A 23,421-nucleotide genomic window follows, 5' to 3' on the forward strand; every position below is an offset into this window, starting at 1 on the left:
GTTACAGTTACATTCAGCAAGCATATACTTACAATGAGAGTGACCTATTGCTGGTAGTAAAGATGTGACAGACCAAGTTATGACTTCAGTTATAGCTGTGAAAATCCATTTTCTTCCAGAATTATACCTGTGCAAGCCAACTGTCAGATCCCTGATCAAGTCTGCAGGCATTGGGGGAAAAAATATTTTTACTTGTAAACTGAGCAGATTTGTTATGGAGTCAGATCTCCAAAACACCAATTTTCAGGGTAAGACAGCACATTAATAATAAATTTCAAACTCTGAAATGTATGTAATATTTTAGTAAACATGAATTAAAGAAATATGAAATACGAGTCTGATGCAACTTACGGTAATTTAGCTTTTATATTTAATACTAATTCATTTGTTTTTATTATCAAGCCTTTTCTTTTATGTCAGAACTTTTCATGGACTGAAAACAAAACAAAAAAAAGAAGCAATTGGCTGAGGTTAAGAATGTAATCTTCAGAAGAAAAATACCTTAAAGAACACCATCCACATATCTTTAAAGCTTTATTGTGAGCAATTTTAGTTATATCGTACACAATACATTTTCATATAATCAAGGTCCTCCTAAAACACCTCCAATGTCATTCTGTTCATGGATAATCAGATTTTTCTTATAATTCATACTTGTCTTTCCCCTAAACGTACAAGCAACAAAAATGTTCTAGGTAGCCACTTTTCAAAATAGGTTAGTGCTTGAGCTGAAAAAAAAATAGTAACACACACAATACAAAAAATATTGACCACTAGAAATACACAACCCATGGGCCAAGAGCCTTCCAATCCCAATTGAATTATTTAAGAAACATTACACATATACATGTATAAAAGAAAGGAAAGAAACAAAAAGCTAACGACTACAAAGAAAAGCTGTAGTGCAATGCATGCTTAGTTTTAACCTATATACAAGTACAGGATGACAATTACAAGCAGTTTTAAGGAGTAGCATCTGCTTTATGGGTTGATATTATGTAGATACTAATCTAGATATTACAATGAAGAGTACTTTAAAATATGTATGTGGTAGTAGTAGTACTAATGCATTAAAGGTTTCCAGATGTTATCAAATAAGTCCCCTCTGTTCTTCCATCTAAATGTGATCATTACAGAGGAAGCCGTGTGAGACAGGCATGTAAACCATTCCGCTTCAGTTGGAGCAGCATTGTCTTTCTATTTTCTCAGTCTGACTTTTTGCTGCCATTAGTCCAATTATCAACCAGGTCTTTTTTGTTTGCAGCCAGTTCCCAAATGTCAGATATCCCATTTAATATAAATAAAGCTACAGTGGCCAAAATATTGGAATCAAGAATTGTGCTGATTCTCCCATATTTTCACCCCAAAATTCATCATTATCCAACATCCCCTAAACATGTTAACTAAATTTTCCATCTAATTGTGCTATGTCCAACATAAATTCAATCATCTTAAGCCTAAATTGTATCCTTGTATGTCTTGAAGTAGCATATAAAAATGTGCATTATTTTGAAATACTGTGATTTGAGATTTGCATCTGCAGCCTTATATTATAGCCCAACAGTGCCATCCACTGCTTCTCCAAATAATCTTTGAATACATTTCTTCCCAATATAGTTTTAAGAAAGACACTATGTTGTAATTGAGACCCATTAAAAATTATCATATATACATGGATGCTTCATGTATATAATTATTTTTAAGAAACCTAGATCCAATCATAGCCTAAAGTTTTTCAGCAGGGATTATTAAACAGATTTGCAATGCAAGATCTTAGTTGTAACAATAATTAAATAAAAAATACACAGGATATTGCCACAAACCTCTTCCTGGTGATTTCTAACTCCCAAAAAACTCTTAACTATATTCTCATTAATTAGATCAGCCATGATGATGATGTCCTTTGGAATTATAACCTACCATAATATAATACAAGAAATATTCAAAATTATACTGATTATTTTTCTCATTATGGAAGCTCCTGTACTCTGACTAGCTAAGGGGACCTGATTTGCAGAAGCACTCTAAAGTTACTTTACAATAACTGTAAAGTGTAAAAATCTACTTCCTGTGTTTACCTGAAAAAATATTAGCCACTTGAAGCACAAGAATTTTCATAGTCACTTTATGGTTAGTTCTCAGTAACTGCCAGGAATAACTTTAGCATGAGATCATTGGTTCAGTTGTATACACAGAAATCATGAAACCAAGGCTGTAAAAACAGGCAAACATACATTTCTCCTGGTCGAGTGTGGAGTGGAGACTTGGGGACAGGTTGGGGAGCAACCCTGCCCCATACTCACCCTGCAGTAGTGACTAATGTCCCATTTGACTGGGCTCAGCTCCCCACTTTGGATGTATTGACCTTGGGGTGAAACCTGAATAGTTCTGTGACCCCATAGACCAGGAGTGGGGAGCCAAGCACAGACCTGTGGGACAAGATCCACCGATGCAGGGTAAGTATGGGACAGGCTCACTCTTCAGGCTCCTCCCTCCTCAGCGGGCAAGGATTAGGTTTGCAGTGCCGGGACAGAGGATGCTGGTCAGTGCCCCATCAGCAGTTTAATAATTTCCAATGATGTAATGTAAAGTAATGATGTAAAATAATGATTACTTTACATATCAGAATCTCTGTTATCCAAAGTTCAAGTCTTGTCAGATATCCAAAATGTTCGTCAAAACTGAAAATCACTTTTGCAATATCTTGATTTTATGTTTCAAGTGCCTTCTATGTTTCAAATGTTTCCTCTGACATCTTCTGAAATTGACACCTTTTGATACCTTCTGCCTTGCCCTATCCCTTGGCTTCTATAATACATGCCACTTCATAGAATGTTCATCCTTTTTGCCAGTATATGATATGGCCACCTTTGCTTCTGACTTCCTTCAGCTGAATCAAGTCAACTCCAAAATGTGCAAAAGGAATAAAAAATTAGCCAAAAGCAAATTCAGTGGGCTGTGAAACTTCTGAAAGGACTAAAACTACCAACAACAATATACAGCCTCATAGTTCTTCTAGCTACTGCTTTTCCTTTTCCTTTTCCTTCTCCATCACTATGTATACATGTATGCACAAACACACCCATGACACCTTCCATTCTTATCAACGTGGATAGCTTGAGTGCTAAGAAAAAGAATAGGCATTGTGATTTAAAATGTGTTTAAAATTGTATGGAGTGTACTCTTGTTCTTTGAATTCAGATGTATGGCTGAGTAGCAAATATAGAAGTCATTAAGCCTGGGGAGAAGGTTCTGTGTGCAAAGCACTCCACAGAGATGCTTTGGGAGAGTGGTTTGGAAGTGGGAGTTTGACATCCTGCAAGCAACTCACAGCAGGCTCTGAGTAGCACTTCAGAGTCTGATTTCCAGTATTCCCTTCACACCTCCCATCTTTCTGCTTAAAAACACAGTTTGACAGTAGAATAAGAGCACCCCTACTCAGTTTTAACAACAATTTAAAGCATAAAGCAATGATTTTCTTAAAATTCCTTTTCCAACCCCCATTTCTTCATCTCCTCCTCCACTTGGTTGCAGGAGTCTCATTCACTCTAGTAACGAGTTGGCTGCAATGTTTCAATTGCTCTTTAGGCAGGTTTTGTTTGTTGTTTGTTTCTTTGTGGTATTACCTTTGCTGTTGCTTCAGATGGAGGATGAAAATTCTCCACCCAGAGGGGTTTGCCTGTAGAGAAGAGCTTTATGTGAATGGATGTGTTAACAGGACACAGGGGCTGAGCCTTAGCTGGATTAAGTGAGAGACGATGAAGAAAGCACTATTTGGGCCCAAAGCATCCCCAAAGATTTTGATTTTAATAACAGAGAACAAAGCCTCCGTTGGAGATACAGTTAGCATCAGATGGAGCTTGTGGGGTCTCATGAATGTATTTCTAGCCTGCTGATATAGACAAAAAATGTAAGGTTATTAGCTCCATTCCCTGTTCCCTATACCATGCTCTTGATGCATACAGCATTCCAGAAAAAATTAGCCCTTTTATGCCAGTTAAAGGGGCCAGAGTATAAAAAGAGACCCTGAAAGCCCTAGGTATGAGTGAGAGAATTCCCCTTGCACAGGAACTGAGGAAGACAGCAGCAGGCTGTCCTCAGAGGACATCCTCACAAGCTTTGGTTTAGAGAAGATGAGCAGGGGAGAGAGGAGTATGTCATTGGTGGGGCTGCAGCTCTCTCAGCTACCTAGGATCAGGAGGGCACATAATAATGGCTTAAAAATTCCTTAGTTCCCCACTCCTCTTGGGCTGTGAGTTTTGCATTTTGCTTCTAAGAGGCACAGCATGGATGCATACCCAGTGGTCTCAGTTTACAAGTCCTAATGCCCATTTACATTGCTCCAAACGCATAAAAAAAACCCTTTAGTGGACTGCAACAGTCTCTGGGAAATATCTCCTGCATAATGAGATTTCTCAGCTGACAAAAAGCTAACAGAACAACTCTGCACAGAATGAAGAAATGGAGGAACAGGGCTAATATCTTTATTTTCAACAAAGTAAGAAGTGGCTTTTTTGTGGTGTTGTTGCTCCGCCCCCCCCCCAATATTTCCACTGTATTACTTCAAAACTAATACCAGTTAAAATTATATTTATGGGATACTAAAACTGGTAGGATTTGAACAGAATCCAGTAGGACAAAAATACATAGGAAATACCGTCTTGCTGTTTGGAACACATGCTCACATATATGCCCATTGGGCATTGCATAACAAGTGCATGAGTTTCAGGATCTGCATCTTACTTCATGTACCACTTGTATTATGGTATTACATTTGGTTCACAAAAAGCCAGCAGTGTTGTGGGACAAACCAGATTCTTATGTGTTTCAGCAAAGTGCTTTTCTTCAGATGAGATTATACACTTATGGTATTCAGAAGCACCCGGGGGTTATCAATATTCTGTACTTACTAAAAGGAATATCTGAAAAACACCACTAGCCAATGTGTTTGGAAAGACACTTTATTACAGAGCTCTATCAACCAACATGTCATGCATATTTCAAAACACATAATATAATATTTATTTTTAATATGATGCACATTATATTAAGATTTTGACTTTTTCTACAGCAGGTCTTCTCTATCCTTATATACCTAGGGATCCTCTTGCCCATTATTTATATAGAGCCCTGGACTTCATTTATAATAGTCATTCTTTTCTAGCTAGAGCAGTGTTTCCCAAACTTACAACAGTTGCGTACTCCTTTTGAGACATTTGTCTTACCGGCGTACCCCTTCTCCAGCCGGGGGCTGGTAGCCACATTTTTATAACACACTCCTAATTTGTTTCATTCTGGATTAAATGTTTATTAGAAATAAATACAAAATTATATTACATATAGTTGAAACAAAACTTGTAATAGAAATAATAGTTACATATAGAAATCTTATTAGAAATAATTAAAATAAGAGAAGCAAATCAACAGTCTGGCAGAATAGCGTGTGTGTGTGTATATATATATATATATATATAAAATATATGGTGAATTCATGTCATTCTGAAATTAAAATACGCTGATTTGGTTAGGTTAGTGAAGAAAGCACTAGTTTTAATACTTACTATTTTGGTATTGAAAAATTTTCAGTACAATCCAAACTATTCAGCGTGTGAGGGATGGAACTGCTTTTGACCAGACATTATCACGGGGATATCTGGCTCAGTGTTTGTGATCTTAAAATGAAGATGGGGCTCCACGTCAATAAGACAATTTCATTTTTTTGTTTTGATGCCAACCAGCGCAGAGAATCCAATCGCGCACAAATATGAGGCGGGAAAAGGCAGAAGATACTTGACAGCTTTGTCCGATAGAGCTGGATTTCAGAACTAACCTCCAATCAAAATGACATCAGTGTATTTTGCTCTAATTTTGTTTTCAGGAAGCTATCTGAAGCCAGCTCCAAGAGCTGTTTGAAACAGAGAGGTTATTTGGCAGTGTTTGAACACTGATGATAAAAGGGTTCCTTATCCAGTCAAAGGTGCCGTCCAGTTCAGGGAAATACTTACAAAGTTCTTTCTGCAAGCTTTCCAAATGCTGCTTCATGGTTTGCAACACATCACAATCAAGTTTGTTAGTTGAGTTTATTATTAAGTCATGACGAGATGGAAAGGAATCCAGTTCACGACGACTAAGATGTTTATGCCACAGTTTCAATTTTGCGACCATGGCGCTCACTTTGTCTTGAACATGGAATATGGATGTGAGTTTCCCTTGCAAGGATAGAATGAGGTTGTTTAAATGAGCAAAGATATCTGCAATATATGTTAGTTTGCATAACCATTTCCAGTCGTGTATACGGTCTCGCAGGTTAAAGGTTTCATCTAAAAAAACTTGCAGTTCTTCTTGCAGCTCAAACAGTGATTCAGAACTTTTCCACACGAAAGCCAACGCACTTCGGTGTGAAATAGGGTTGTGTGTAATCAGTGCCCATCTCATCACAAAGCAGAGAAAACAGCCGGGCATTCAGAGGGCGGCCTTTCACAAAATTGATTATTTTCACAGCTTCATCCAGTACTTGCTTTAGCTCTGCCGGCATGTTCTGGGTGGCGAGTGCTTCCCTGTGAATGCAACAATAAGTTGATTTTGCTTCTGGCACAACAGCTTGAATACATGCAACAAAGCCTTTCTTCAAACCAATCATGGCTCTTGCTCCATCCATGCTTATTCCAACACAGTGACTCCAATCCAAGTCATTGTTTTTGATAAAGTCATCAATAACTTTAAAAAGACCTTCTCCAGTTTTGTGTGTTGGCTAGGTTGGCAGAACAAAATATCATCGTGGACTTCATTATTCAGCTCGTATCTGACAAACAACAAAAGATTAGCTAAATTCACAATATCAGTGGATTCATCCACTTCCAGTGCATAGTAGCGACTCCTTTGTACTCTTGACAATAATTGCTGCTTTACGTTTTTGGCCATATCTGTGATTCTACGATGAACAGTGTTACTTGAGGGGGGACACAATCTATAGCTTTGCTAGCCTTGTCGCCAGTCATCACTTGCACCATTACTTTGGCTGCAGGTTTTACTAATGTCTTGCCAAACAGTTCAGCAGCTCTGGACTTTGCAATTAAGTACGCCACTATATGAAGCTTCCAAAGCTTTCATATTTTCACCTCCCGTCACATTAAGAATTGTTTTCTGGGATTTTTGGAGATCTTTGCGCCTGTTTTTGAAGAATTCTACAGGTTTTCCCTCATATTCTTTGTTTGCTATCAAAATGACATTTTAGGTCGGATGGTTTCATACTTTCATTTGTGAGAGTCTCATAACAAATCACATAGTGGAACAGGCTCCACTCATCGCCAGTCCACGAAAATCCAAGTTTAAGATATTCTTGAACATATTCGTGGGCTTTTTTCATATTCTTTGCAGCTGATACATTCAATAAACTTACAGATGGTTCACACGGTTCACTAATTTTGTCATCACAATTGTCTGATGTAGCCATATCACTGCATTTTTCAGCATAATTATCGCTAACATTCGTATTTCCTTCATAATTTTCTTTTGTACGTTTCAAACTTCCCATTTTTAGCCAGCAATCCATTGTAAATGGGTTTAACAAAAACAAAAAGAGAAAAATTTTGTATATTAATACACACCAAGTATGTACTTGCTACGATCTTTAGATTACTACGAGTAGTTATTCACTTTTATCTTTTATCCATCAGTTTGACTTCTGTGCATGCCACAAAGGCAAGTGTATTGCCCGAGCCGCAGTAACACACACACGTGGTTTGCGTCAGCTCTTCTGTGCTATTAGATGTTATTGGACACGTTATCATATTAGTTACAATGTAAACCTGTGTGTTTTTCTACTGTACAAGTGTACACCATTCTTATATATTAAATTTTAGTGAATTGTTTTCTGCTGCTAAAAAAAAAAAAAAAACTATGATAAAGTAAAATAAAAAATTCTCCCGCGTACCCCTTGAGACCCTTTCACGTACCACCAGGGGTATGCATACCACACTTTGGGAAACACTGAGCTAGAGAACTGTGTTGAAGAGTTTTTTCATTGATTTTCCTTTTGCCACCCAAGAAAGCACTCAATTTCTCTCTTCAAACAGCTGAGCATGCTGTCTCAACAGCATCTCACTTCCAGCCAGCCTGGAAAGTGATCTTGCCAACTCCTGTGAATATCAGGACTGGCTCTAGGCACCAGCAAAGCAAGCACGTGCTTGGGGCGGCACATTTCCAGGAGCAGCATTCTGGTTGTCGGCCGGGCTGGGCTGCGTGTCGCACAACAGCAGGGCAGGCAGGACCAGCAGCCAGAGCGCAGCCAGCGAGAGCAGCGCACAGGCCGCGGGCCAGGTAGCGCTCAAAGCTGAGGCAACCCAGGCAGAAGACTGAGGCGAACATGTTGAGCAGCACCAGGTAGCTGCTGAGCTTGCACAGCGCTGAGCTGACGGGCCAGTGGAAGCACAGTGCTGTGTAGGTGGCACACAGCAGCAGAGTCACCACGAAGGCCAGGTCAGCCAGCACCAGGTTGCCGATGTAGGTGTCGGCAGAGCGGCGCTTGGCCCGCGGTGAAGATCACCAGCCCATTGCCCGACAGCCCCAGCACGAAGACCAGCATGCAGAGCACGGGCAGCAGCGAGAAGGACACCTCCCAGTCTGCCAGACACTCACACTGCACACCTGGCCCACTCTCGTTCGCCTCCCTGTAGTAATAGTAGGGCTTGCCACCCAGTGGATCCACAGCCGCGTCCTCCATGGCCCCACACTGCGCCCCACTGCCTGCTGTCTATAAAGGGGGCTCCTGCCACTGCCCCCCGCCCCCTGCGACGTGCCCGGAGACCCATCCCCCAGCTGCTGCTCTGCCAGCCTAGCCTGCCAGGGGCCAGGCTGTCCCGGGCCAGGGTCCTGCCCTCCACCCCAGGCACACCCCGGTCCAGAATCCCAGCCCCTGACGCAGGCACATCACTTCTCCCTGCCCTTTCAGAGTACCCCCACCCCTGCCTCTCAGCTCAGAGCGAAGCTTGAAGAGAGACAGGAAACAAGGGGGGTTCCTGTTTGTTTGGATTGGGGGGGCGGATGGTATCGCTCCAGACCCCACACCGGGGGAGCCAAAACAAAACAAACAAAAATTGCAAAGAGCAAACGTGTAAAAGACCAAAAAAAGGGGGGCTGGCCCAAATTTTTTTCGCTTGGGGCGGCACAAAACCTAGAGCCGGCCCTGGTGAATATAATGGGAATAATGAGATTTTTCAGGCTCTTTCACAATAACATGAAAAGTTTTAATCTTTCTTGTGATTTCTGGAAAGCAAAACTAGAAAACCAGAGAGAGACTCTCACAAACAATGCTTTATAGTTTGGGAGACGGCACCATAAATCAAACCCCTAATCCCAATTCTGACAGCTACTAATATTTCTGTGCTGTTCGGATTTTTGTGGTTAACAATCTTTGTTATGAGCCCAGGAGTCAAACCTTGTAAGGTAACTACCATTCACCAATTTCACAGGTGACTGTGAAACCAAGACTGTGCAAAAGGTCACTTCAGGCTGAGCTGGGAATAGAACCCAGGGCTATAATACAACTGAGCCAGATCGTGTACGCTTGCCACACATCATTTCAAAGAACATGTCAAATTAGGTGATTTTATAATTCACACTAACATTGTGTGACCCATTAGCAGCTAGACCACATAGAGAGGTTTATGGCTCTGCGGCTGATCTGGATTAAAATCCTGGTCCCAATGAAGTCAATAGCAAAACACCTATTGAGAGCACTGAAGTAAGATTTCAGCCCTGGTTCTTTAGTTCAAGTGCTAGAAGCTGATGCCTTTACAGAGATCCTGGGTTCAGTCCCAGACAGGGACACTGTTATATTTGTCCAGGCTCTCTGTAACTACTAGAAAACTGCTTTCAGAGCCAGGAATAGAAACCAAGAATCCTGATGTCCAGCATTCTTCTGTCATCTCACAAAAGCATTGGATCTGTGTATGCATCCCTGTGTGTGCTTGCCCATGCAGAGGATAAGAACAGGCTTTCTCCCAGAAGCTACTGCTGTAGCAGAAGTGGAAATGATCTGTACTGTGGATTCTGAAGGTTGTGGAGTCAAACCTTGATGACCTATGTGAGAGTGAAAATAAAGTTTGCATCTATGTATAAAAGTTAGTGCAAGGACCCTGGAATTATTGTTGGAATGATTTTATATTGCAAAAACATTGTATTTAAAAGTGAATTGAGCTGTTTGCTTTACTATTCTAATTTTATTATTTGCCTTTGATTAATTTTATTGCGTCCCTTTAAGAATAAGTGTAGCTGACTAAAAGAGCTTTTGCATACGCCCAAAGAGCAGAGACCCTGCTTGTGTAAGTTCCCAAAAGGTCAGAACTCACTTGGATAAACGTATCTTTCCAGAAAGCAAACCTCATTCTTGAAGGTGCAACATTTGCAATTATTGGATGCCACTAGGCATTGCTGGTAAACTAGAGCATCTTTCACCTGTAGATCATGAATTTGAATCCTACCCACAGTAGAGATTAAAAGTTGTTCCCATCCCATGGATATTTGCTAGTATCTATATGAGATGAGTTTGGTGAATTCCAGTTCCTACTCTCACATCATAAAGTCACTACCATTTTTTGCAGTGCATTATAAATTCTTTGGGTCAGAGACTGTACTCTGTGCTGCACAATGGGGCCCTGATCTTGATGGGATCTCACAGAGACATCTCCTGTAGTAAAGATGAAAATGCATTGGGGACATGCAAAAACTGTAGAAGACTGTGGAAAAATAGTTGAATCTTTATTATCATTATTTTGGGGCAATTTCATTTGGGGGGGGCACTCAAGATTCTTGAACTTTGGGGATTGGCAGTACTGGAAAAGTGGGAGATTCCAGGACTGAAATCAAAACATGTTTCTCACGTGGCACTGCATAGCTAGCATGGCCAACTTTCTAATTTGTGAAAATTGGACACTGAGCTCCAGAACCTCCCCAACCCCGTTCCATCTCTTCCCCCGAGGCCCTTCCACCCATTCCTCTTACACCCCCACAAACACACTGTCATTTGCTGCCCTCATAGGGGTGAGTTGGGCACTGCAGGGGAGGGAGAGCCACACTTCAGGGGTGGGGGTGATGGGCGGGATGGGACAGGGAGAGCCGTGCTCAGGGGATGGAGGGTTGAGTGGGGCAGGACAGGGGCGGGAGAGCATGCACATTGGGGATGGAGGGGTGAGTGGGGCAGGCGTGGGTGTTGCCACTACCTCTCTCCTCCGGAGCCATTCCTGTGTGCTCTTCCAGGCTCCAGCAGTAGCTATTATGCTTACTGCTCCCCTCTCAGTGGTGGAGACTGGTTATTGCAGGTAACCGGACTCTCAGTGGCCCCTTACAACTCTGGTGGCTTTGACCTGGTGTCCCTATGTTCTGAAGACAGATAAAAATACAGAATGCACACATTTTCTGTAGCGCATGTGCTGGTGTGCTTGTTTTAAATATTCCAAACTCAAAACTAAAGCCTATCAAGGCAAAATCCAAGCTTAATTGTAGAAGGATTTCACGTCTACCATTTATCTTTAATCTTAAAAAACCCATTGTATCAAATTCTCTTTCAAAAGCGTGGAATGCATTTTTCAATACTTACTTTAAGAGGATTATTATATTTACCTCTCATACTTATGTAGTACCACATTTAAATTCAATCACATTTTCTCTTAACTTTTTAATTGTATTTCATTTGAAATATTTTGCTATTTATGAATACCCTCTTTGGTGGTCTTTCTGGAGAAATCTTTGCTTATGTATGAATATTTTGAATTAGGAATAAATGAAATTCCTTTTTTGCTGTCAAAACCAAATTGTGAAAATGCATTGCATGGCTTTGAAAATCAGTACACTCTATTAGCAGACCTGTCAATATAAAAAGTGCATTTCATTTCCACCTCTTGCTCTAATAACCTTTTCTATGTTACTTGCAGGCAGTTCACATAATCAGAGTATATTGTCAGCTTACTGGAGTTGGGGAAGCATGAAATGAAAATCGTGTTAATATTGATCCAATTCTCTTACTTGCAAGTGTCCTTGATGTCCTTTCCACTGAGCAATAACTGTTGGTGTTATGTAGTTATTTTCCTCTTAGTTATTACTGTAGTTTTTATAAAACGGTTGCAAGCACAATTGGGGATATTGTTTCTATTGCTTGAAATTAATTTTCTTATGTGTAATATTTAATAATTTAAGACACAGAATTCTAAATGATCCCTAAAATAGCAGAAACATTTAATGCTATCTGTAATTTACTAGACTACACTGTACACAAAGTGGTTTAATTTTAAGACAAAAACAAAACTGATTAGGGGTATGGAACAGCTCCAATATAAGGAGAGATTAATAAGATTGGGACTTTTCATCTTAGAAAAGAGACAACTAAGGTGGGATATGATAGAGATCTATAAAATCATGACTGGTGTGGAGAAAGTAAATAAGGAAGTGTTATTTACTCCTCCTCATAACACAAAAGCTAGAGGTCACCAAATGAAATGAATAGGCAGCAGAGGTTTAAAACAAACAAAAGCAAGTATTTCTTCACACAATGCACTGTCAACCTGTGGAACTCATTGCCAGAGGATGTTGTGAAGCCCAAGACTATAACAGGGTTCAAAAAAGAACTAGATAACTCCATGGAGGTCCATTGATGGCTATTAGCCAGGATGGGCAAGGATGCTAGAAAGCTGGGAATGAGCAACAGGGGATGGATCACTTGATGATTACCTGTTCTGTTTATCCCTTCTGGAGCACCTGGCATTGGCCACTATCTGAAGCAGGATACTGGGCTAGATGGACCTTTGGTCTGACCCAGTATGGCCGTTCTTATGTTATGTAAGACATTATATTAGTTTATAACTGACATGAGTTACGTACAAGATGGGCTCATTCTTCAGCCAAACCAGGTGAGGAAGTTCCAGTGGCAAATTGCATTCTATACCCAATCCAAATATTGGATGATCTTGAAAGAAATCCAGGAAGTAGAATAAGGGGATCAGCTCTGCTCTCTTATATTTGTGGAGCTGGAAAGCTTGTCTTCTCACCAACAGAAGTTGAACCAATAAAATATATTGCCTCAACCACCTTCTCTCTCTAATATCTTGGGAACATCACAGCTATAACAACACTGCATACAAATGTTATGACTTTCCTTATGATAATTTTTACAGTAAATAATAATCTGCTACATTTGAGTGCACAACTCACTGATTTTTACCTTGGGCAAGTTGTTTAACCTCTATGGCTCTGTTTCCCAAGAGTAACAATTACCATGGTGATATGTACTTACTAATGTAAAAGGCTTTGGGTTTGACAGAAGAAAAAGAGGCATATAAGAATAAAGTATTAATTTACAAACTACACAATGACAAAGAGTATAGTATGTTACTGTTAGAGGACAAGATCAAAACATAAGCTATTAGCTATAAAAAAGCAGGACAAACTTTTTTATTGACGCTTTCTGGTTTTGTCTGTAATGGTATCCTAAAACCAGTTGTTTTTTTTTAACAATTTGATATTTTTTAAATTTCTTTTTGTTAAGAGTGCAGTATCCTTTATAAGTATATAATAATTTTTCATGTCCAGATAGGTTTTTCTCCCTCATTTCTTCAGAGATTTTTAATCATTGAAATGTAATATAATTTAAGTTCCTGTGGCAATACTTAACTTCAGCCTATTAAGATACAGGCTTCCCTTGAGAATAGTCTTCCCAGGAAATAATTCTATGTCAGTCAATGCTACGCAGTTTCAGAAACATATTCTAATACAGGGGTCAGCAACTCTGGCACCCAGCTCGCCAGGGTAAGGACCCTGGTGGGCCAGGCCAGTTTGTTTACCTGCCATGTCAGCAGGTTTGGCAGACCACAGCTCCCACTGGCCGCGGTTCACCGTCCCAGGCCAATGGGAGCAGCGGGAAGCGGCACGGGTGAGGGATGTGCTGGCCGCAGCTTCCCGCCACCCCCATTGGCCTGGGACGGCAAACCACGGCCAGTGGGAGCCGCGGTCCGCTGAACCTGCTGACGTGGCAGGTAAACAAACTGGCCCAGCCCCTGGTGAGCCGTGTGCCAGAGGTTGCTGACCCCTGTTATAATAATATTATAACTCTAATGGGCAAATCCTAACCCTCTCTGCAGGTATGGAGGGCCCTATTGTAGCACAAGTGATAATCTGCTGAGGAAAAAAAGGAGGGCAGGTTTTGTGAACATGTACAGGAGTGCACATCACACCCTTTACATGCAGTCAATCCAGCTTCCTGGGGCTCCAGGCATATAAATGCACAACAGGGTTTAATATATATGTGAGATAGGGAGCATGGAGATTCGCCAGACCTACTGGTCTTGGTGAAGGGGAGCAAATGGGCTATTAAGTAGCTATGCTCCACAGCCTGGACCCCACAGTGATCCCCAATGCCTACCTAATCTCTTAAATATGGTTACTGGAGGCAGGATTCTCAACTATGTGATATATAAATCAGGAAAAAAAATCACTTATACACTGACACTCTGAAGCTTTTCCTGTAGTATGTTCATGTATCTTGCAGAACATGGCTTAACGTAAAAACGGTAGATAACATTTTAATTCTGTCTGCTTTTGAAACAATCTTACATTTTACCTACCCAAGTCTTTCAAACTTATGAGATTTGTTATATGTTACTCATGATATCGTTTCATGGTTCATGTCATCACATATGACATAATCTCTTGAGAGGAACTAATTCCTTAGTTCCCTTGTTTAATTGGAAATTAAAAACCATCTTAGAGACTAAAAATGCAACAACAAAAAGCAGTGTTATACAAAGCAGTACATGTCAGTGCACTTTGAGGAGGAAAACCACCCTTTTTTTAGAAAGTTTCCCAGGGGAGCTGAAGTTCACAAAAACTTTTCTTTGCCTTCTATAAAAGAGAATTTTTAATTAAATGCAGCATTTTGCTGTAAAATGGACAGACTACTTCTGTCAAAATGCTCTTTAGAAGCCACATAAAGCTGTAAAAGACAATATATGAAAAAACATTCTTAAATAAAAGAAGAGCACCATCCCATGAAGCTGATTTCCAGATGTTTGGAAACATTAGAATTTCCTGTCAGTACATTTAGGTAACATTAAAATGGGGTTAACTTTCCATTCTGCCATCCCTTTTCAAAGATGAAAGCGAGTTCTCTGCATAAATTGTCTTATCTGTAATTCACTGAAGTAAACTGTGGAATCAACTTTGTAAGAAGCAGTAGTTTCCTTTTGCTAGTACCATACCTACCAAACAAACTTCTTTTAAAATTAATAATATTTCCCTTTATATTTAAAATAAAATGAGGTATGTTTAAAAATACTGTGTTTTAATAGATATTAAACATTGGGTGATGTATATGGTTCAGAATTTTTTCTTTTACATTTATCCTGAACATTATAGTACTCCTTGTAATGAACCACAAATTATGTTCATGGTACATGTTTAAATCTTAATCAAGAATAGGGTTGCCAATTCTGGATGGATGTATTCTGGGAGGTTCCATCACATGACATAATCTTTAATTAAAGATTAATCTTTAATTCCTGGAGACTCCAGGGCAATCCTGGAGGATTGGCAACCCTATTCTAGAAAGACATTGTTTGTAGGGTTGGAACTCAGCAAGTTAACTTCATATGTAATATCTGCTGTGACCAGAAGAATCCAACTTGGAATTTACTAGTTTTATTGAAAACGGAGAGGGAAAATACAGATGTTACAACAATAAAAACCTCTGCAACCAAACAAAATAGATTATTTACTAGAAGAAATATTTGAATTTTTACATTTCATTGTTTACATGGAATGGTTTATAGAGGCTGTATCTATTTTGAGATATTCATGTCTTCCTAGAATTTTTTAGATGTTTATTTTGAGAGGATTCCCAAGTTGTTTTTCCTCATTTTTATTTAAAAAAAAATCTCAACTTTATACAGATGACGTTTGTCGTTTTGCAGCTTTTCAGAAATATTAAAGTATGTATATTTTCATGGGAGTGGAAGTGAGTAAATAGTCTTGATTTTTTTTTAAAATGAGCTTTCTGCTTGTTTTTACATATAGTGTAACTACTATAGGAAGCCACCTTTTGTTTTAACAATGTGAATTTTATGCACTTATGAACAATGTCCAAGATAGTAAATGGAACGACAGAAATTGATTTTGGATTAAATAATAGCTGTTTGAGAAACTAATTTTGTAAGTGAATTTTCATTTTTCTTTGAGGGATATGATTCTTAAGACATCCACTTTATGCAAACATGAAACTGCAGTAACCTTATGTAAGGATTTATATATAAGAATTTAGGCCAAAATTTTAAAGCTTGGGTGCCTAGAGATAGGTACCCAGGCTTCAATTCAGTAAAGCACTTAAGCACATGCTTAACTTGAAGTACTTTAGTATTTCCATCTTTATTCAACAGAATAGGGATGGGATTACTCAAGTGCTTCAAGTTAAACGTAAGTTTAAATGCTCCGCTGAATCCAGAATCCTGTGGCTGGAATTTTCAAAGAAGCTTAAGGGCTTGTCTACATGGTAAGTTATTGCACAGCCAGCCAGCATATGAAACTACAGCACAAGAACTTGCTGTGCAATAATATCCTTTGTTGCACTCCAAAACTTTTACTGTTCTATAACAGTGTCTGTGCTGGTGCGCTGCACATTCACACTCTGGTTTGTCATGCAATAAAATGTAGACCTGGCCTAAGAGTGTACATGATCCAACTCTCACTAAACTTCAGTGAGAGTTGAGTACCTCATTTCCTTTGGCGTCATTGAAAATGGCAATGTAAACTGATATTTAGCCCCTTAATTAGCCCTCTGATTACCCACGGTTTTGAGCACCCATAGCTTTGGTTGACTTCAATTCTGGGCAGCCACATTTTAAATTTTTTGCCATACTTTAAACAATTTGTGTTGTTAATTTTTTTACTATCTTTTTCCAATGGAACCTCATTAAAAAGTAACTTTAATATAAAGCCTCTGGATGCTAGCTACCTAATTATTCAGAGTATCTTTAGAACACACATTCCTTGTCTCCTGAGAACTGTCTTATAATGACAGAATACTATAATTAGTTTCTTTACAGAGGAGTTTTGTTGGGACTTGAAAAAAGTTATGATAAAAATATTTAGAATTCGTACTAAAATGCTGAGATACAATATGTAAGGATATTCATTTATTCCTCACTCTTTTTATATCATTGCAAACAGTATGAAACATAGTTTCATGCCAAGTAATTTTTTATTCAGTATGTTACCTGTTTTTAAAGACAAGCTGTTTTCCTTCTTACTTCTATTTTGAGAGGTTCTCTTATTTTTAAGGCCTTTTGAAGTCATCCCAGGAATATAAAAATAGAACATCTGTGACAGATCTGTTTTAAACATATTTCACATTTCAGGATCCAAGGAGATCTGGTGGTCTGTGGTATTCGCTTGTTAATTTCTTGATGAATGGGTAGAAAGGCCAAGAAGTGCTCTCAAGACGGCAAGTCTTCTGAAGATAGATGATCTCAAATAAATTCTATTCCCAATCAGTTTTTGATTTGTTAGGTGTTAAACCATTTCTTTGTAAGGACAGTGTTTACAAGCCTTGTAATGAGACAGCCCTCCGAGACCTTACCTCTTCTTGCTGTAATTTTGATAAATGGAACTCTAATTCATAAAGGATATAGTGATTGAAGGGCAACTTTGGGTCTCATACACTTTCATTTAGATAAATGTTTGGTACAGTACAGCAAAACTAAGGTGCACTCAACAAAGTGATAAATTTAAAGAACAGACAACCCAAAGCAGCTTCTATCAAACCAAAACAGAACAGTTCGCTGTATTTCTTGTAGATAAATGTATGTTTAATATTGTAAAACAAAATTGATTTTAGAAAGATTTATCTAAATTGCTGAGATCCAAATTTGCCAAACTAACTTAGTGCCTTCTACTACATTACATTTCTTATGTTGATGTATTGTAGTATTTCTGTAACAGGATAACTACCGGCAGTGTAACAGGCAAGTTAAAATAGGCTAGATTTCAGTCTCCGCTTCTGAGGTTTGCCTTCAAGTTCTCATGGTACCAGCAGTACACTTTCGTTGGTTTATGAGACGATAATTTCACACATAAATAAATAATTGTGGTGAACTGGAGTTAATCTGCAATTATACCCAACTGTTAAATTTGGAGAATTTCAGTTCTTATGAAAGTGAGAAGCTTTTATAACATAGACTAGAGCCAGGAAGAGTGTGGGGGAACAATCTGTGCACACTTCCTCCTGCCATGCTGTCAGTTCATCTCAGGCAGGGTCTACAGCACTGTCACTACTCCAATACTAAGATATTTCGAAGCAGAGACTACTTGTGGCAAGTGATGCTAAATTATGTGTCTTATGATAGGGTCAAACATACACAAAGTTCTAATTTAGCTGTTAACACTCAGCATTTGTAACCTAAACTAGATAGGCTACTGTATTACATTACTCCCTCTTTCCAAACTCTGTCTCGAGTCATTTTTTGTGGACTTTTATTTTTAAAATTGTAGTACTTGGCTAGATATTTGAAGACTTTCACCTTTTGATCATTTGTTCAAATTTAAACCAGGTCAGCAGTAACAGCAAGGTGTTGCCATTTGGTAGGTGTTAAGTGGCATATGCAAAATGAGTTGATGGTCTTGCTCTGGTTGCTCAGGTGACATCATAAAAACTATCACTGCAGTTGATGCTAATTGAAGCCCTTTTGTACAATCTCAACCGAAATGGCAGCAATTGAAAGAACATGGAAACTAGAGATAGTGCTCTCTAATCTAGGGTGAGACGATATGCTTCTGGTGCCTGGGCTGTATCTGTTCTGTGGGTGAACAGTGGACTTCAGTCTTCAAGGTTTTCATCCCATCACCTTACATCTACTTTAAATAATTATAGGGTGAAATCTTGATCCCACTAACGTCAATGAGAATTCTGCCATGGGTGTAAAGATCCAGCCAAATAAGAAACAAATGTCTAAATTATACTACACCTAGGGAAGATTAGACTTGATTCTTAGTTCTCACAACCAAATTAGGAAATGATAAATTGTAGATTGATATGCAGTACATTAATATTAATCATTCTGTTTTGGGTCCCATAATCCTTAGATAGAAAACCCCAAAGAAGAGGTTCCATTTTCAGAGCTAAACACTAAAAAGAAGCTAGTAACTACCGTGTATCCTTAAATAAGTCAGTTCATTACTAAGATTAATATCTAGGAGTCCAAGGTGGAGACGTATAAAGATAAGTGAGGATGTATATGATATATAACCTTTTTATTAATTTTCCTGTGAAAAAGTGGGGATAGTAACAGAAAGCATACTGGCATTGAGAACTGCTATGAGTCTGTTATCTCTGGGGGGGGAAAAAGACTTATGATTTGTCTCAAATTGTGAAAGAATTGTTTTGCTGACCTCACAATGTTATGTAAAGGGTACCAGAGTAAGCATGCTTTGTCTGGACTAGCCATCTCCAGTTCTTTCAAGTAAATTTTATTAATATCTCTATACTTGTTTTAAGAAGTTAATCACCTTTATAATTTTATCATTTAAACCAAGTTGGCACACTTTTGAGCACTATATAAAATTACTATGTGCCTCTCTAAAGTGTAAGATGCTCTGAAAAGCTGCCAATTTAAGTAGATAAAAATGGATGTAGACAAGGGGAGAAGGGATAAAACACACAATGTGTAATTGGCATGTGTCTTCTTCGTACCAAGATTTTTGCAGGGCTTTTTTGTTTTGTTTTTTAATTTAAGAAAATCATCCCCTTTCACCTTTCCTTTTTTGTCTCTCTCCTGAACACCTGAAATGGTCACAGCTCATTACTACCCCATGCTGAATTTATCCTCTTTGTCTCTCACTCCTCCATCCTGTCCCTCCTTTGCTTATGACTTAGTGAAATAAGTACAGACAAATCAGGAGAAACTCTTAAAGTTCCAAATGCCTAACAGCATCTCTTCGCTCAGAGGGGAACTGGTCAGGACTCTATCTGGGAGGTTACTGGGAGGCAGGACTCCAGAAGTGCAGGAACAGCTCCTGCTACATGCACCCCCACTCGGGGAAGCTGTAGGAGAAATATAGAAGACAAACAAAATATGAATTATTGAAAAGAAGGAAAGAATATTTAAAAAGCAAAACCTGTTTCAAAGTCACAGGTTATTCAAAAGACAGACTGAGGATGCACATTCCATAATCCTTGCTAAAAGTTTCATACAATTTATCTCTTTCAAATGTTCTACCTTTTTAAATAAGTACTTTTAAAAAACTATATTATTTTCTTTTTAATGTACAGGACTTATGGTAGTACTGTAGTTGGTGTATTCGTGTTTTATACAAAAAATAAACATTTACCTAAGTTCACAATATTTTAACTTGTATTTAGGCACTGAAGAAGATGTAGTAAAGTCAAAGAAAACTTTCCGAAGTCAGGCTGTGGTAAATCAGAATGCAGAAACCGAGCTCATGCTGGAAGGAGATGATGATGCTGTCAGTCTGCTCCAAGAGAAAGAGATTGACAACCTTGCAGGTAATTTTTTTTTATCACTAACATGGTATCAATAAATAGATGATGTAAAAATCTTAACTTTTAACCTCTGTAACCAGTGCCCTGTGTTGACAGTTATTTAATGGACTTCTGATAGTGCTCACAGTTACAATGGGACCAGATTACTGATATTCTGGGTCCAACAGATGTTCTATTACTGTGAGTTGAGGTAACTGATTAAGTTATAAATCCTTCTACAATGGTCTTCTGCCAGCCCAGTGGGGATTAAGCAAAGCCCTGAGTACTGTTCCTACTGCACCTTGTTGAACTGCTAAAAGACCAGAGTGGAAGACCAGAACAGTTGAAACGAGGAGGAAAAATACTCTCAGAACTTGTTTTTTTTTTAAGTCAGGAGATTGTTGAGTGTATTTCCATTTCCCCAGTTTTCACAGCCACTTCTCTCACTAGATCAGAGGTTCTCAAAGTGGGGGTCGGGACCCCTCAGGGGATCGTGAGGTTATTACATGGGGGGTCGCGAGCTGTCAGCCTCCACCCCAAACCCTGCTTTGCCTCCAGCATTTATAATGGTGTTAAATATATAAAAAAGTGTTTTTAATGTATAAGGGGGGGTCGCACTCAGAGGCTTGCTTTGTGAAAGGGGTCACCAGTACAAAAGTCTGAGAACCCCTCCACTAGATCAAGTTAGGTTGTTGAGGGCTCTCTGCTCCTGCACTCTCCCCTGTAGCCACCTCTCAGTGAAACCAGAGGGACTGAAGAGCAGCATATACTCTCTGTCACAGTAGTAGAATGGGAAAGGGGAGGCTTCCTGGCTGCAAGCAGAGATTGAAAAGGGGTGAAGCTGCAACTAAAGAATGAACATTGTTGGTCAGAATGCAAGTTGGGAGTGAGTAGAACTCTTTGTATCAACACATTCCATTGGAGTGGCAGTGTGTGGTCAGGTCTTAGATTCACTTCTGGAATTGTGTTCCAGTGAGTTCTTACATGTTCTGCATTGAAGCACCATGTTACCTGTTGTGGAAGATGTATGAAATAATGACACTTTTGGAATTAATACATTCTCCAGTGTGTTATCTCAAGTGGAATGAAAATATGAGAAATGTATCTGGAATGAGGTATCGGTATTAAAAGATTAATTTTACTATGGAAGATAGATTTGTTAATTTGCACTGTGACTGGGGAAATGAGGATTTTGTGATATATTGAAGGAGAAACTTGAAACATCACTGGGTTTAAGATTAAGTTCTCCTTACTCCAGTACTTCTTTCTGATGTCACAGGCAGTGGAAATTGGAAGTCAGAAATTAGATCATGCATGAATGACAAAAAATAATGAATGAAGTTAGTCTAGCAGTTTGAAATTAAATTATAAAAAAAACTCATGTTGGGACCAACTAATAAACAATATAATCATCAACAGTCAGTATGGCAACTCAATATTTATCTGTTTAGAAATGTCCATTTTTGTACCCATCACTGAACACCTTGCTGTCTCACCTTGGTAAAATAGTAAGTTTAGACAGCTAATGCGATCGCTTAATCTAGATTCCTTTGGTAGGTTTCATTTAATAGCAGAGAGAGGTCGGAGGCATCTCTATCAAGCTCCACCTTTGACATACACCCCAGATAAATACTTATATACAATTGCTATGGTTTAAAGGCTACAGTATACAGTTATATTAAAATGTTGATTTAACCTGCATGGTAATCTGATAAAGCTGTTATGCATCTTGAAAGTCCCTAGAATCCCTCTGCAAACCATAGGCTCTTGTACATACTTGACACTGTCCTGCTAGTCAAAACACTGAGATGCAAGGCATGCCTCATGGTCCTATCCTTCTTTAAGAAACTCACACTTTGGGGGAGGGGTCCTATGTTTCTGGTCTCAGAGATGCAGATGAATATGACCCTCCTCCCTAAGAGTTTAGCTCTTTCCCTATATCAGTGGTTCTCAAACTGTGGGTTGGGACCCCAAAGTGAGTCGCGACCCCATTTTAATGAGGTTGACAGGGCTGTCTTATACTTGCTGGGGCCAAAGCCCATGCCACACTGCCCAGGGCCAAAGCCTGAGGGCTTCAGCCCTGGGTGGAATGATTCAGGTTACAGGTCCCCTGCCTGGTACTGAAGCCCTGGGGCTTTGGCTTTGCCCCTCCCATTCCCAGGGAGGCGAGGTTCAGGAAGGCTGAGGCTTCCATCTCCTCTTCTGGAGTCATGTAGTAATTTTTGTTGTCAGAATGGGGTCGTAGTACAATGAAGTTTGAGAACCCCTGCCCTATATAATTCAAATGTGGATTATGGATATTGATAAAAATTAACATCTTAAACACTGCCAGGAAATCTGCCTTAGGAATGTCAGCAATTTGCGTGAATGCTTGCAAGGCACTTCCATAAGTAAATCTGAATGTCAAATACACAAGTTAGTGCCATCTTCTAAAAAGTGGATCCCATCATCTTTGGCCTCTCGTATAATATCAGGTAGTGTCTCAGCTACACCATCAAGGGACTTCAGAAGTATTACTACCTCCCAGTTAGTCTCCTTTCTGCAATTGTCACTTCTAGTAGGACAAATGCTGCTGTACCATATAATATAGGGGAGGCTTTCTGACCATATGAAAGTAGTGGCAAGAAATGTGGCAGCAGTACACAGGTGCACACACCAACCAAAAAACAAAACAAAACAAAAAAAACCCCATAATTTCATTTTTACCCTCAAACTAACCCAAATCCTTGAAACTAAGGGCAGGTCTACATTATGGGGGAAAATCGATATAAGATGCGCAACTTCAGCTACGTGAATAACGTAGCTGAAGTCGAAGTATCTGATATCAAATTACTTACTGTCTTCACGGCACGGGATCGATGTCCGCGGCTCCCCATGTTGACTCCGCTACCGCCGTTCGCGTTGGT

At 39.3% G+C, this 23,421-nt stretch overlaps 1 protein-coding gene across 7 annotated transcripts in view; it reads left to right on the plus strand.

The window, feature by feature from the left end:
• NBEA (neurobeachin) overlaps nucleotides 1-23,421 on the plus strand; it is an 831,523-nt gene that overhangs the window by 543,536 nt on the left and 264,566 nt on the right. For all 7 annotated transcript variants that reach the window (XM_039530859.1, XM_039530876.1, XM_039530902.1 and 4 more), the window contains one exon: nucleotides 20,396-20,539. In XM_039530859.1, the coding sequence (XP_039386793.1) occupies nucleotides 20,396-20,539 (144 nt within the window). The remainder of the gene's footprint in view (nucleotides 1-20,395; nucleotides 20,540-23,421) is intronic.

Source organism: Mauremys reevesii, linkage group 1 (genome assembly GCF_016161935.1).
Source record: "Mauremys reevesii isolate NIE-2019 linkage group 1, ASM1616193v1, whole genome shotgun sequence".
NCBI lineage: Eukaryota > Metazoa > Chordata > Testudines > Geoemydidae > Mauremys > Mauremys reevesii.